The sequence below is a fragment of the Prinia subflava genome, chromosome 13, assembly GCF_021018805.1.
Source record: "Prinia subflava isolate CZ2003 ecotype Zambia chromosome 13, Cam_Psub_1.2, whole genome shotgun sequence".
Classification (NCBI taxonomy): Eukaryota; Metazoa; Chordata; class Aves; order Passeriformes; family Cisticolidae; genus Prinia; species Prinia subflava.
In genome coordinates, this window is record NC_086259.1 from 8658884 (window position 1) to 8673130 (window position 14247).

The 14247-nt window shown below is 44.9% G+C and overlaps 1 protein-coding gene across 4 annotated transcripts in view; it reads right to left on the minus strand.

Moving 5' to 3' along the window:
* Positions 1 to 1120: 1120 nt before the first annotated feature.
* ZNF423 (zinc finger protein 423) overlaps positions 1121 to 14247 on the minus strand; it is a 276157-nt gene continuing 263030 nt past the window's right edge. For all 4 annotated transcript variants that reach the window (XM_063410791.1, XM_063410790.1, XM_063410792.1 and 1 more), the window contains one exon: positions 1121 to 1756. In XM_063410791.1, coding sequence (XP_063266861.1) covers positions 1727 to 1756 — 30 coding nt within the window. In that variant the 3' untranslated portion in view covers positions 1121 to 1726. The remainder of the gene's footprint in view (positions 1757 to 14247) is intronic.

The following is a 14247-nucleotide window of genomic DNA, read 5'->3' on the forward strand; positions in this document are numbered from 1 at the left end:
AGTTAGGACTGCTCTGGTGCTTCCTGCAGTAAAGATGATCCTACATCAGTTGTGTCCAAAGTTGTGCTTAGATTCTAGCCTTCTCTTACTGCCCTGAAGGAACCATGTGTGTGCAACAGGACTATCAACATCAGCAGGGATCTAAATTGTTGAAAGCATGGCTGCAGCATCAACAAGCTGTGCCCCCCTTGCACTTGTAAAAACCTCACTATGTAAACGAACATAGGCATTGACTCTATGTCCGTGAAAACGTTTCCTACAGAATATCACTTAGGTGCTCCAAGCCCAGACACGGCCCAGTGACAGCCAGTGGTGCTCTAGTTCAGTGCAGCGACTTTGAAAGGCTCTGATTGTCGTGTTCCCATGCCACAGGCTTGCAAAGCCTTGTACTTTGTGGGAATAGGTGCCCACATCATTTCAGCTGTCACAACTGCTGGATATCTTTCATGATGATTATGATTCATTCAAGCAGGAGACACTAGGAGATCTACATCTTTCTAACGTTCCAGAGGTGTCCATGGTCCTTAAAATGACTGTTTCTCTGACTGAAGATATAACTTACCTCATTACCATAAGGTAAGTTTAAAAAGAGTAAAAGAAAGCCTGGCAATTGGCTCTGTTAGGCTGCCTGATGGCAGTGTCCAGTGCCAGAAGTATAGCACAAACACAGAGCTACAACACCTGGGGGTCTGGAGGTCCACGGGGTTAAAATATGCAGGCTCCTACCTGGAGGCCTCATCCAATAACTGTGCATTTGTATACAAAGAAGAAACTTTTGGATTTTTTTGTATGGAAACAAAGAAGCATAGAGATATGGTCAAGGCAGCTATAGGTTTGGTCTCTCCAATCTTGCTGAAAAATTAAAATATTAACAAGTATTATAAGCTAGCAATACCTTTTCATAGTACATATTCTTACCTCACCTCAGCCTACTGTGGAGCCAGGGAGGTACATCCAGAAGCAAACAAAGTGCCTGACACAGAACCGTGGCTTTTGCTTTCCCTCCTCCTGGGCTGCAGAGTGCTCTGTGCCATCAGGTGAGTGATCACTGAGATTCAGCCACCCCAGCAGCAGCAGCAATGCAGGGGGCACTGACAGACAGACAAGCTCTGACGCTAAGCTCATGTATTCCCTTTATTGAACTGTACTAGTTATTGCAATCAGATTAAGTCACATTTATAAAGCAGACCATCCAGTTGCACTGAAACCGATTATATTCATTACATAGTTTTAATCACTGTCCGGTGAACTGGCAAATCCAATCAAAGCATTAGTCTTTAATTAAAAAATTAAAAAGAAATATTCAGACAATAGCCAAGCAATCACATCACAATGCACAGTTACCTAAAATTGCAATTAAAAAGCAGTTAACAAAAAAGAAAAAAATCACACCTAATCTTTAACTATCAATATAATACAAGAAGCAACAAAGGGCAACAGCATCAAAGCAGATTTATCTAACACTATAAATTCAGTCAGAAGCAGAAGCTCTAAAGTACACTAGCTGAAGCAGGACAATAAAAAATACTGAGCATGGAATACTTTTAATCTCTTCCATTAATATTCATTTCCAGCTGCTTATAATAGCAGCGCCTCATGGCCAAATCATTAGAGTTTTACATCTGGGTTGCAAATGACACTTTGATTGGATGTAATGTTCAAATGGTCCTCCCCACTGTGCCACCGTCAAGTCTTCTGCAGAGAGGTGTCCTGTAGTGCCAGTGGCTCACTGTGCGTGCTGGCTCAATGTGTGGTTCTGGAAAGATGAAAAAAGGAGACATGCATGAGGGGCAGAATAATAGAAAGCATGCCCATACCCTCCCACTCAGTACCATTTATGCAGAGCTCAACATAAAAGCTTCTCAATTATTACAAAACAAAATGCAATAAAGAAAAAGTACTCATAAGTAACAGCTGCCAATATGACATACTTGCTTTGTTCTGACAGATCTGTTAATGCTGGCATGAACTTAGAAAAAAAATGCTACAAGCCAAGTATAGTCATGGCGGTTTCCTCTTTTTTTTCTCCTTTCAATACATATCAAGAAAATGATAACTTCATGGGCAAAAACCCCTGCCTTTAGGGATTCCCTTCACTGTAACAATTAAAAAAAAAATAAGACTCTGAATTGTGAGGGAACCCTTGCCATATTTTACTCTTTTATTCTCACTCGTACCGGGTGCAAGTACTGGCAGCAAGAGACACCAGATTGTGACACACACTTCTCAGTCCAAGAAATACTTCGGCAATAACAGCTGAACTGCCAGCTCAGGCACAAGGGTAATATTCCCAGCAGAAAAAAGGCTGGACATGTAACCCAGAAGTTAAATCTCTTTAAAGAATATACTTTTCTCTACACATTTCTTTCAGCAGTTTAGAGCCTCTTTGTTCCTTTTTTTCCTTTTGGTAGATTTGTAATAGCCTCAATGTCATCACAGTATCTCACATCAGAGGATGCTGACCTGTCTTGCCATTTTGTATAAGAGCCAATAAATCGTGGAGCCAACCTCGGAAGCGTATTTTTAGAGCAGTTCCAATTCACCTACATTTTGTGTTCTGACTAAAACCCCAGTCCTACACATAAGCTTAGCTTTATTTGTATGATTATTCAATTATTTGGGCAACTAGAGAAGTGCTTCATGGTGAGGTTTTCTTGAGCTGAGTCCCCAGCATCCCCAAATATAAAAATTCATTTGTGCTATTTCAAGCCTAGGCAATTTCCCTAGTCTCCATCTGCCTAATAACAGAGCCGGGCAAGTCCGCCAGCTTGAAGAATAAGTTTTTAAACACAAAATGAATTTTGAATCTAATTATTTATTTACAGTGATGAAGCTTTAAAATAAAGCAAGATATTTTAACTTTTCATAAATCATCTGGCCCTTCTACACTATCCACAGCTACATCGTGATCAGGATAAAAGAGCAATCCCGCAGGTTATCCAAAGATGACATCTCCCTGCTGGAAATCGCCCGTGGAAAGCGCTGATGGGCGGCGGGCGGTGCGGGCGGGCGGCGGTGACCCGGTTTGCAGCAGGAGCGCCTGTGGCCGTGCACTCCCGACCCGCGGCCACCAGGTGTCAGGAGCGCGGTGAGCGCCCGGAGCGGGCTGAGCTCCCGGAGAGCGGTGAGCCCCTGGAGCGGGATGAGCTCCCGGAGAGCGGTGAGCCCCTGGAGCGGGATGAGCTCCCGGAGAGCGGTGAGCCCCTGGAGCGGGATGAGCTCCCGGAGAGCGGTGAGCCCCTGGAGCGGGATGAGCTCCCGGAGCGGGACGAGCTCCCGGAGAGCGGTGAGCCCCTGGAGCGGGATGAGCTCCCGGAGCGGGACGAGCTCCCGGAGAGCGGCCGCAGCCCCCGGAGCACCGTGAGCTCCCGGAGTGGGATGAGCTCCCGCAGCACAGTGAGCTCTCCGGAGCACGGTGAGCTCCCGGAGCGGGCTGAGCTCCCGGAGAGCGGTGAGCCCCCGGAGCACGGTGAGCTCCCCGGAGCGGGATGAGCTCCCGGAGCACGGTGAGCTCCCCGGAGCGGGACGAGCTCCCGGAGAGCGGCCGCAGCCCCCGGAGCACCGTGAGCTCCCGGAGTGGGATGAGCTCCCGCAGCACAGTGAGCTCCCCGGAGCACGGTGAGCCCCCGGAGCGCGGCCGCAGCCCCCGCCGGGGCCGGCCCGGCGCTGCGCCGCGCGGGGAGCCGCGCCGGGCACCGGGAGCCGCCCGACGGCAGCGGGGCAGCGCCGCGGATGGAGCCCTCGGGAGTCAAATACCCGCTGGGAAAACCGTAAAGTCACTGCTTTAGCGTAGCACCGGCCCTCCCAGCACAGCCCTGCCTGTGACACTGAATGTGCAGAACCACAAATGAGATATTCGTGAATTGACAGCTGGGACTGCTTTGCTTTTAGACAGTTTAACATCAACAAACACAAAATCCAATGTTTTTTTCCTTTGATATACATGGAAAATTTCCTGGCTTTAAGAAGGAATGCCCTTTGCAGTGCTGGATGTTATTCTCAAGTCTAACAATGACTTTATGGATGAGGATGGATGGGGCCCGGCACACACAATAGCAGCACTGACAAGAAGCTTGCCCACCAAACCTAGCTGGGGAAGCACGAAAATGTGAAAGAATACACAGGCTCCTCTGTGCTCACACACTCCTAACCATTTTAACAATGGGCATTTCTTGTGCACTTCATTACAGTTTAATTTTTAGGTCATCCTGAATATCAATAAAAAACCCAAAAGGTTTACCATCTTCAAATTGAAAGAAGGGCTATTCCTGGTAGACAAATCCATACTAGTAAGGCAGTGTCATTTAAAAGATAATGCACAATCAGCACTGGATGCATGACGCACAGCCTACAGTCAGGGAACGTGATTTCCAACTTGTGTGGCTGCTGCATTGATTACACCAGACAGGTCAATAAAGGAATGGTATGTGGCTCTAAATCTGATAATGAAGCTTTTATTGTGAGCCCTCCCTCCTCAAACATCAGCTAATAACATGTTCTGAACATTCCCACTACGAGGAATACACTGGGTTTGGGATCAGAGTTTGTCAAAGGAACAAACAGATTGTACTCAAATACTGCAGCCATTTAGAGCTGGGTCAGGCAGGAGGTGAGAAACCAGCTGTGCCACAGGGCTAGGAGTTAAAAAAATTATATTTTCATATGCAAATCTTGATCTTGTCTTGGTATCTTGGGAATGTACCATTTATTCCCTGTGCAAGCATTACTGATAATCAATAGGCTGGCTAGTGCCTGGACCATGCAGTTAATAGACAGAGCCTTGTTTTACACAGGGCCTCACAAACAGGTCTGTAATGCCTATGGACACCAGAGCCTGTGTGCTCTGCATCCTTCCCCTGCCTTTCTGAGCAGATCCTGCTCAAGCCATGGGCATAAATGCCAAGTCCTGCACTCCCAGGTGCCAATGAGCACCAGATGAAGGCTGCACAACCACCACTGTGTGTGTTTGAAAGTCCCATGAGAACCTTTCTATATCCTCTGCCATCCACATAGGTTTCTCACATACTAAAATTTCATATTTCAAAACATGCCTTTCACAAAGTAGTCTGGCAACTTGTCTCCTATTACTAGCAATTGTCATTTCTTATCTTCTTGCTTCTGCTCCCTGTGCCCTGTGCATCTGGAGCTCATTGGAATTGTGCTCTGCAGATGTCAGAAAGCATCTGAGGCTTTCAGGGCTTATGTCTCTTCTCTCACACGTCTGTTTTCTATATTTGACCCATGGTTTTTCAAATATTAGGCACTTTTTTGTGTGCCCAGACACAGAAAATTCCCCTGGCTGACCAGACTTTTGGAGCAATTGAAAATCAAGTATTAAGAATGCCCTGTGCCTTAGTAGGAACAGTTTTGACCCCAACGGAGCCACTGGGCTGTTCCAGGCAGCAGAAGGAAATCATAAAGACTGAAAGGAAGCAAGTATTTTGAAACATGATACTACAGGAGTGCTGCTACCTAGGCAGCCTAAGGAAACTTCACCCACCCTTCCAGCATGACGGTGGGCTGGCTGAAAACAGCTCGGGTGCGATTTTTCAACTCCAGAAATTATAATTTAAAAAAATCAAACCAAGTCTGAATGGTGGTTTCCAGAGGAAAACAGAGCAGCCACAAAAATGCAGGCCCTCCAGGAACACTCCTGTGTGTGCACATGCCTACCAGCTCCAAGGCCATCCATACACGTGCCCGTCTGGGGCCAGCAGGAGGCACGACATCATTTGGAAGCTGAACAGGAAAAATGGTTCTTCCAGCTCCTGTTAGACCCCCTGGTTTACGCACGGCTCACAGCTGATACCCCACTGAATACATCATTCTGAGACATTATTGCAGCTGGAAAACTCTACAGCAGCACTAAGTCACCTGTCAAGATCAAGTAAGCCACAGCTTAGTTATAGGATAAGGTTGGAAAATCTCTTTTTTTCTTAATAATCATGCAAAATGGATGGCAACTCCATTTGTTATGTCAGAGGGAAAAATGCAACTACCCCAAGTCTTGGGGCTGTTGCAGTGTTTAAGTGCAATTTTCTACTGGCTGCACAATCCCAAATGAACTATTTATGGAAGTGTCTGTGATCAAGGAACTGGGCGATGGGTTTTTCAGGAAATAAAAAGATTTCAAAGAATGGTTGATTATTGTCCATGTAGATACTGATTGCTCTCCAGATCTTCCCTGGAGACACCCCCTGCCTGCCCTCTGGATGCAGATCAAGCCATTTGTGCAGGACATCCACAATGAATATTTCTCTGCTTTTTAACATGCATGATTATGAAAACACTGGCATGAAAATCTCCATTTTCAGAGCTCTCTGTCAAGAAGGAAAGCATCAGGCTTGAAAGATGATAACTTACAACAGTTCAAAGAACTCTTACAAATTATATAAAGATCGAGAGAAAAAACACACACACACAAAAAGCAGCACATGATGGAGCGAAGCTCCAAGCCAGGCAGTCAAGCTGGGAGTCTCCCACACTGCAACGACACTCACTGCCAACAAGTCACAGGTGTACTACACAGGAGCAGGTGAAAAAAATAAAATGCAACTGTGAGGGGTGTGATAATGGTTTGGGGCCATAACACATCCAGTCTATAGTGCCATTGTGCATCTGTTATGGATTTAGACATTTTCCACCAGCCATTTACAAATACACTGTCTACGTGCATGAGCACATATCCTTAAAAGACCATATGTTATACAGAGGTTAAGAAATGGCCTAACAAGGCTGGTGATGCCCACCACCCTCAGGTGAAATTCTTAAGCCTTCTGCAGTGTTACACAGACTGGGACTGTGGCAAAAGGCTACAAAGCCTCTCTCTGCTCTTCCAAATGCCATGGAAATGAACAGAAACCATTCCTCAAATAATTTCAATAAGAATTATGGAGATAATAGATTCATGTGACAATCAGCCAACATGAAAATTACCTGGTAATTAGCCATTGGGTGACCAGTTAATCCCAATATTTTTTCTCAGGGTGTGGGGGTCCTCCAGACCCAGGTAAGAGCTCAGGTAGTTTCTCTCTGCCCCTCCCCACCCTGTTCAGGTTTCTATCACCCCTCCAGGCACTGTTTCCAAGCCCACAGATCGGGGTCATGACTGGAGACCACTGGGACTGTATCCCCTCGTCCCCATTCTCTCTCCTTTTCCCTTTACAGAGCAGGGCTGGGGAACAGAAGTGATGCCTCCACTGACTGCCAGTGTGCACAGCTTGCCAGACCAAAACTAAACCTCAGATTTAGGCACTGACTTGAAGCAAAGGTTTGTCTCACATTTGAACATATATATAAAAAAAGACAAAACAAAACCTCCAAATTGCTACAAACAGAAGCTAGAGTGTCTAAATATTTACGAAATACCATCTGCAGCAATCTTTTTTCAATGTTTTGCATCTTTTGAATTCAAACTGGTCCAAAAATAAATCTCTCAGCTGTTACTACTCATTACATACCCATAAGCACATACATGTATGTGCACAGGTACTACTTCCCTTTAACAGCAATCCATAAAGATAAAAATCTTTATGCCTTGACTTTATAAAGGGATTACTTTAGGCAGAGGACACAAGACGACCCTTGCTTTAGTCATTGGAGATTATGCTCTCTACGGAAAGCTGTGAGCCTTAAATTGGTTCTGCTCTAATCCTAAACTGGAGAGGCATTCAAGGGATGCCATGACCCAGAAGAGCAAGCAAAAAAAAACTAAATTAAAAAAAAAGGGCACACTGAAAGAGGAGAGTGGGAAAGGAAAGTGAAAAAGAAAGAAAGGAGAGCAAGCTTGCTTTACTTTAAGGATAAAACTATTTATTTTTAATTTTAATTTCTGGTTGCTACTTTCCCTTTGCTATCAGACTCTAAAGAAAAATCACCTTTGCACCCCCTTGCAGTTTTTATGTGCTTATTTTTAGAACTGTTTGACAATTATCCAAGGGTCTAAGACTAACAGATGGCCTGTCTTAAAGCCTCATATGTTCACTAGTTTGCACTTCTGACAAACAGTAAATGTACTCAAGAGTGTGCCATAAACAGGGCTGAATGAATACTCAGAACACAATTTAGTTAATACACTTCATTAAAACTGATAGTGGTAACCAATGTTTCCCATAAAACCAGGTGTTAATTGCCCTTCCAGTTGTTTCAGGTAACTTACCCAGTGACATTTATATGTTTAGATCATAGTTTTTCAGGCAGCACAGTATTACTCCTTTCCTTTCCCTTGGTATTTCACCCACTACATAAAATGCTTGTAACAAGTGAACTCCAAGTTATCATGGTATGCAATAAAAAAAAAAAAAATTGTCAGGCAAGACAGGTTCACATGTCCCTTCTTTATTTGAAGAGTCCCTTGAAATGGAGGTAGAGGCAAACGAAAGGTGGCACATCCTTTGTGAAAGGAACGCTGCCTGTGTTACAGCTGCCTTCATCTCTGAGCATCTGATAACTTGCCATACGTCAGTCAGTCCCTGTGTCAGCACACTTAGAGATGGCACTTCAACAAATGCAGGTAGAAAGCTGTCCTTTACAAGTTATTGAACCAGGAAAAAAAATCATTTTGAGTGTCTAAGAAAATATGCCTGGAGGTTTGGTGTCGGCTGGAAAGCGAAGTTGCCTGTTTCCAATGGAAATAGCTGCTTCTGAGCTACTCTGATTCTTGCACGCGATTACTCCCGGGGTAAATGCACCTTTCCCTGGTACTGGCACACAGAAACACTCACCTGTGCCAGGACTGAGCTGCCCCTGGGGTTTCTGTACCCACTGGGGAGGATGAGCAGCCTCCCTCAGAGCTGCTCACTCCCAGAAAGCTGCCCAGTGACCAGGACCTGGCACTTCCCTCAAAGGGAAGGTTCAGAATTTGTAACATTTACATGGGGGAAGCCGTTCCACACGTGACTGCCTGGATGCTGACTGCGTTTCCTTAGTAGCCCTTTCGGCGGGCAGTTCCTCTCTCCGCACTCCGGGAGTGAGCGCAGGGCCCGCAGAGCCCCGCGCCCCGCCCGCCGCCCTTTGTTCTGCACCGGGGCCGGCGCCGCGCTGCCTCCGCTCCGCACGGCACTGCTCCTGCCCATCTCCATCGATTCCTGCATTTTCATAGGTGTCACCGTGTTGTTCTGCTTTAAAAATTACCTTTCTATACAAATGCCTTTTTTGGTGTCATTTCTCCCAGAACCTTCTTTTCATACCAGCTAGGAATTATAAAATGATTTACGAATTTAATTTCTCTTCTAATTCAGGTTGTTTAGTCCAAATCAGACCTTGAAAACTCACCTAACATGCCTTACCCTTTCCACTTGAGATTAATAATTTTGTACCATCAGTCTTCTAGATCTGCCATCTCTATTCTTCTTTAAAACTGAGAATAAACCGAGCTGAGCCTATTACAAGTGAACTCCAAGCACAGCCTAAGCCTGGCATAGCTTCTTGTATTCTATTAAATTCCTCACCGAAAAGGCTATACACTTCTTCCAAAATCACGGGGTAAAATGCTGAAGGCACAAAAGCAAACTGAAGCCTTTGGGAAAATCTCCTTACCACAGCACTTTGGAAATAAAAAACACAGAGGAATACATTATTAAGAGATAACCAGAGTCTTCTGTTGGAGAAACTAGCTGTAAACACACCGTGATTCACTGAGGCACCCAATGAAACCAGGGAGCTAATAATACCTGTCCTGAGGGACCACACGCTCCTGAGAATTTCACTCAGAAATGCAAATTTATCAGCATCCTTGTAACTTGTAGTCTCCAGTATGCCATGCACAAGATCAAAAAATAAGCTGAGGGAAGAACCTTACACTTCCTAAACATAAGTGAGAGGGACAGATCTAATTACTGTTGTCAGAAGTCTATGAAACCATAATATTTTTAGAATACCTTCACTCCTTCCTCAGCCCCACTGTTACTCTCTGAGTGGATTCCAGAGCCATTTCTGATCCCAAGATCAGAAAATGGTTTGCAGGATCCCAGCACAGTGCTCTGCCAACAGCAGTGCTGCTTTAACCTGGGCTTGCCCAGCCCATGTTTTTCTGGGAAGCCGGTCCCACAGACCCTTGGGGTCACAGCCACCCCTGCGCCTCCATGACGTGTCACAAACCTGGCATGCAGCAGCACAAATGCCCCGTGCCCTGTGCCAGCTCGGAAGTGACCCTCCAAAGCTGTCCTCGAGAATGCACACATCCATTTCCAGTCTGTTCTCAAACCTCAGGCACAGTAATCACAGAAAGCATCTCCTGCCCATAGGGACACACCTTTGCCTGTGCTGCACCAAAAACCTCAATGCACACCCCAGTGCTGACCTGTTTCCAATTTACTTACAGGTCCTACTCAGGGAAGCAACATTTCAAAATAATTTTCAAGAGGTAAACCATTTTCCAGGAAACTGGAAAAGGTTTTCCTCTCAAAAGCATGAGTTGTTCATTTTTTAGAAACCAATCCAAATCTTATCTTGTTAATCCCTCCTTGATCTAAGGTAAATCATATCACAAAGCCAGTTAATTGTTCATTTCTGTGAAGACTGGAGTCATCATTATGGAACACTTTGTGGCTCCTCTAAACACCAAATGAATTCCTGATTGGGTCTTCATTAGAGGACCAGGACGGTGTCTTTTCAAAAAACACTTAGAGAAAACGGAAAACACTTTAACAGCACCTTTAAAAGTTAAAATGCATAGGGCAAAGCTTCACTGAGTGACTGTTTCCATGGGAATATAAATCAACAAAAGCCAGGAAACTGAGAGTTGAACGTAACACTTGCTCTGCTGTTCTCTGGTATGGCAAGGGTCACTGAGCACCATCTGATTACTTTTTGTTGCTTTTCCCCTGCACCAGCTAAGTATTCCTGGTATTAAGGACAAGTATGAAACATTTTCTGTCTTAACTGTGAATTTTAATGCAAACATTAACAGGGGCAGGTCTCACATTCATAACATAGGCAACATCCTCCACTGAATGATGGGAAAGGCAGCTGAACCAAGTTCCTTGGGCCAAATAAGCAAATGTAGACAGCCAGACTTGACAGAAGCAGGACCTGCCTGCAGCAGGAGCACAGCCCTCCAACCAGCCCTACCTTTGAGAAGCAGCAGCTAAAGTGAAGTTCCCTCTAATGGAATACTGATCTGACAAACTGCATTGCCTTGTGTTACGGATACACTTTTCTCAGAGGCAGATAAATATTCCTGTCACGTGGCACCCACACACTGCTCGGGCTGACAAAACGGCCAGTCAGTGACCTGTTGCCTTGGACATAATGGTTGTTATTGCTGGTTTCTAATTTCAAAAGGGGAATAAAAATCCTCCAATGCAAGTAGCTCTGCTATAAAATAGCAAGGCCATAGTTACAGAAGTGCTTTACATGCTGCCCCGTTAGTGTAGATGCCACCAGCAGAGCAGAAATCTGCAGACAGGATTGTGCTCAGCCCACTGCCCGCTGCCACAAGGAATTAACCCTGGAGGAGCTAGGAGTGTGAAAAAGCCATGCTGAATTTGTTCTTGTAAGTAAAAGAGGGGCCAAAATATCACCAATATGAGCCATTTCCTCCAAGACATTATAAGACAAAACAGCAAGGCAACATTGCTGTGGCATATGTGCGAAACAATTGGGTTAAATGGGATTTTCCAGCCATTGCAACGCCATTACAACAGTGTCACTGGTCTCAGGAAAATCTGCCTTTTAAACAGCAAGATGCCATGTCTTAAATAATCCCAATTTCATGCAAAGACTAGGAGCATGCGCTGGCCCCAAAGGAGGACACATTTTTCAGAAGTAAATATGTTCTAAACAACCTCACTCCTCCTTTTGGAGACACAATAATGTAACACATTGATGACAGATATGCCATACACAGCCAAACCTCAATGCCCATGGCAATTTATTCAGGTTTAACTGCGCAGCAGAAACAAATGAGGAGGCTGGGTGGTCAGGCAGGAGCTCTCCCCCAGGGCACTGCTTTGGCTATTCCTGCTCAGTGCAAAGCCGAGGCAATGGGGTTCTGGGGACAGGCTCTGCACGGAGGTGACCTCTGGGTGTCCCTACTGCCTGCCCAGGACGTGCCACAGAAGACACACAACGCACTCCACAGTGCATCAGCTCAAGCACAGCTGAGTGATAAGCCCAGGACTGCTGCTGCCAAATCTGGTCTGGCTCATGCAGAGCTGGGGTGACAGAGCCTTGCTGAACCCAAGCTGACCTTGCACAGAGCCACGAGCTGTCTCTACACTGATCCCATCAGCACGTACCATCTCACTCCATCATCTAGATTTTTCCAACAAAGCCCCATCACCTCACTGAGGACAGGCAGTTTAATATCTCATAAGTTATTCCATTAATATGAAACATGAAGGGAACATTAGCAATCCGTCCACTGGTAGTTACAGCCCAGGTTGGGTCACTGCCCATGAGCACCCAGCCCTGCACCAAACTCTCATCCTCTTCTCATTTTTCATAAGCAGAACAGGCACAACATGAAAAGAAGCTGTATTCTGAATTGTCTTTCCTTTCTCCTCTGGTCAAAGGGAGGTATAAAACTACTCTCAAAACACAATGTTAAAGCAGGGTATAATTAGGCAAACAATAGTGTATGACTGAATGTACTTCTCTGGAAGGAACAACAGGAGAAGCAAACAGCAAGGCTGTTCCAGGCTTGTTTTCAGATCCCTGAGACGGGCTGGACTGAGAATCCTGACAGCATTCCTGACAAGAGCATGGAAGTGCAGGCAGTGACAGCCCTATACACAGGTGCAGAAAAGCAAGTAGAGCACTGACTTTCTATCAATTCCTTATCCTTTTGCTGTTCTCAGACCCAATATTTTTCCCGGCCACTCATGCTTGCTCCATGTATCTGACCCCACAGAAGAATGAGAACAGGTAAGGCAGGGAGGAATTAACAGGAGTCCCTCTTAGGGTCTTTAAAATCCTCCTGGGAAAACTGGCCCTTGGAATGGGGTCACAGGGCAGGACCCCTATCCTCAGCTCTCTCCGGCAGCCAGTGCTGCTGCTTTTCACTGGCTGAGGAGATAAATCCTACTATTACACCCTACATCTCTTACTCAGGAAATCAGGGGTACACACAAGGCCTTTGAAATTTCTTCATGAAATTATTTTTCAAATTCCTTCTAGCAGTAAAAGTGATGAGGCCTCCACCAGCACCACAGCAGTAGGCAACAACAGCAGCACAGTATCACTCCAGGATTTCCTGTCTGGAGTCTAGGCTTCACATCTGAAATACAGCACACACACAACATTTGTATGACCGAGGAAACACAAGACGCTTGCCACACATTTATTATCTTCCTGGGGAAATGATATAGAGGACAAAAGAGACTATATTTACTCCCTCCCCAGCTGCTTTTACAATCTAATAATTTATTTCTCCTGGACATAAATTTCAGATTTAAACGAAATCCCTGAAACCTAAAGATGCCACATGGTAGAGGCTAGGGCAGTATTTCTTTCTGTTTTGGAGATGGAGTGCTTAATGCATTGCTCAGTTAACCAGTAGCCTTAAAATTTAGGGGGGTGGGGAGGGAAAGAGACAAGCAATTAGACTGTGGCAGACCCTAGATGCAAATACAGGTGACTGTGATTACTGCCTTCATACACAGAGTTAAAAATATCTGGTTATTGAAAATTATTTTCTCAGTCCACAGGGGTTTATCTAGGTTTGGGCTGAGATGTTTATTTTTTCTGCAGCAGCTGTACTGGGGATTCTTTTACAACATTTTCCTTACACAGAAGCTCTACATCATTCACATTTCTGAAAGCTGAGGCGCTTTCTATGATGTAAGAAATCTCTGCAATTAGAAACAAATGCATCTTTTTTCAGTAAAATAAAATGCATCTCCAAATCCTTCAAGGCAGCAACTAAGATTGCAGCGCTCTTAGGACAAATGTAAAATTCCAGGGTATAAATTCATGTTAACTGTTACAAATACATCCATCTGTTCACAGACTAACTAGTGACTGAAACTGATGAGTCCACTGAAACGTAATTTTTGAGTCCACTAGCGTCTGTTCTCTTCTAGTAATAAAGTAAATGCTTTTCAATAACTCTGCTGCTTTTCAATGCCCATTTCCATTTAAGTAGGTTCAGGTTCTCTGTAAAAAACCCTAAAATTAAAATAGCAAATGCCTTTTCTTTCCAAAGGTCAAACTCAGCTTTTAAAGAACACGCAGCATTTCAGCAAGGCAGAGAGGACAAAACTCCAATCAGATAAATGGGCTGTGTAATGATTGAGAACCACGGCT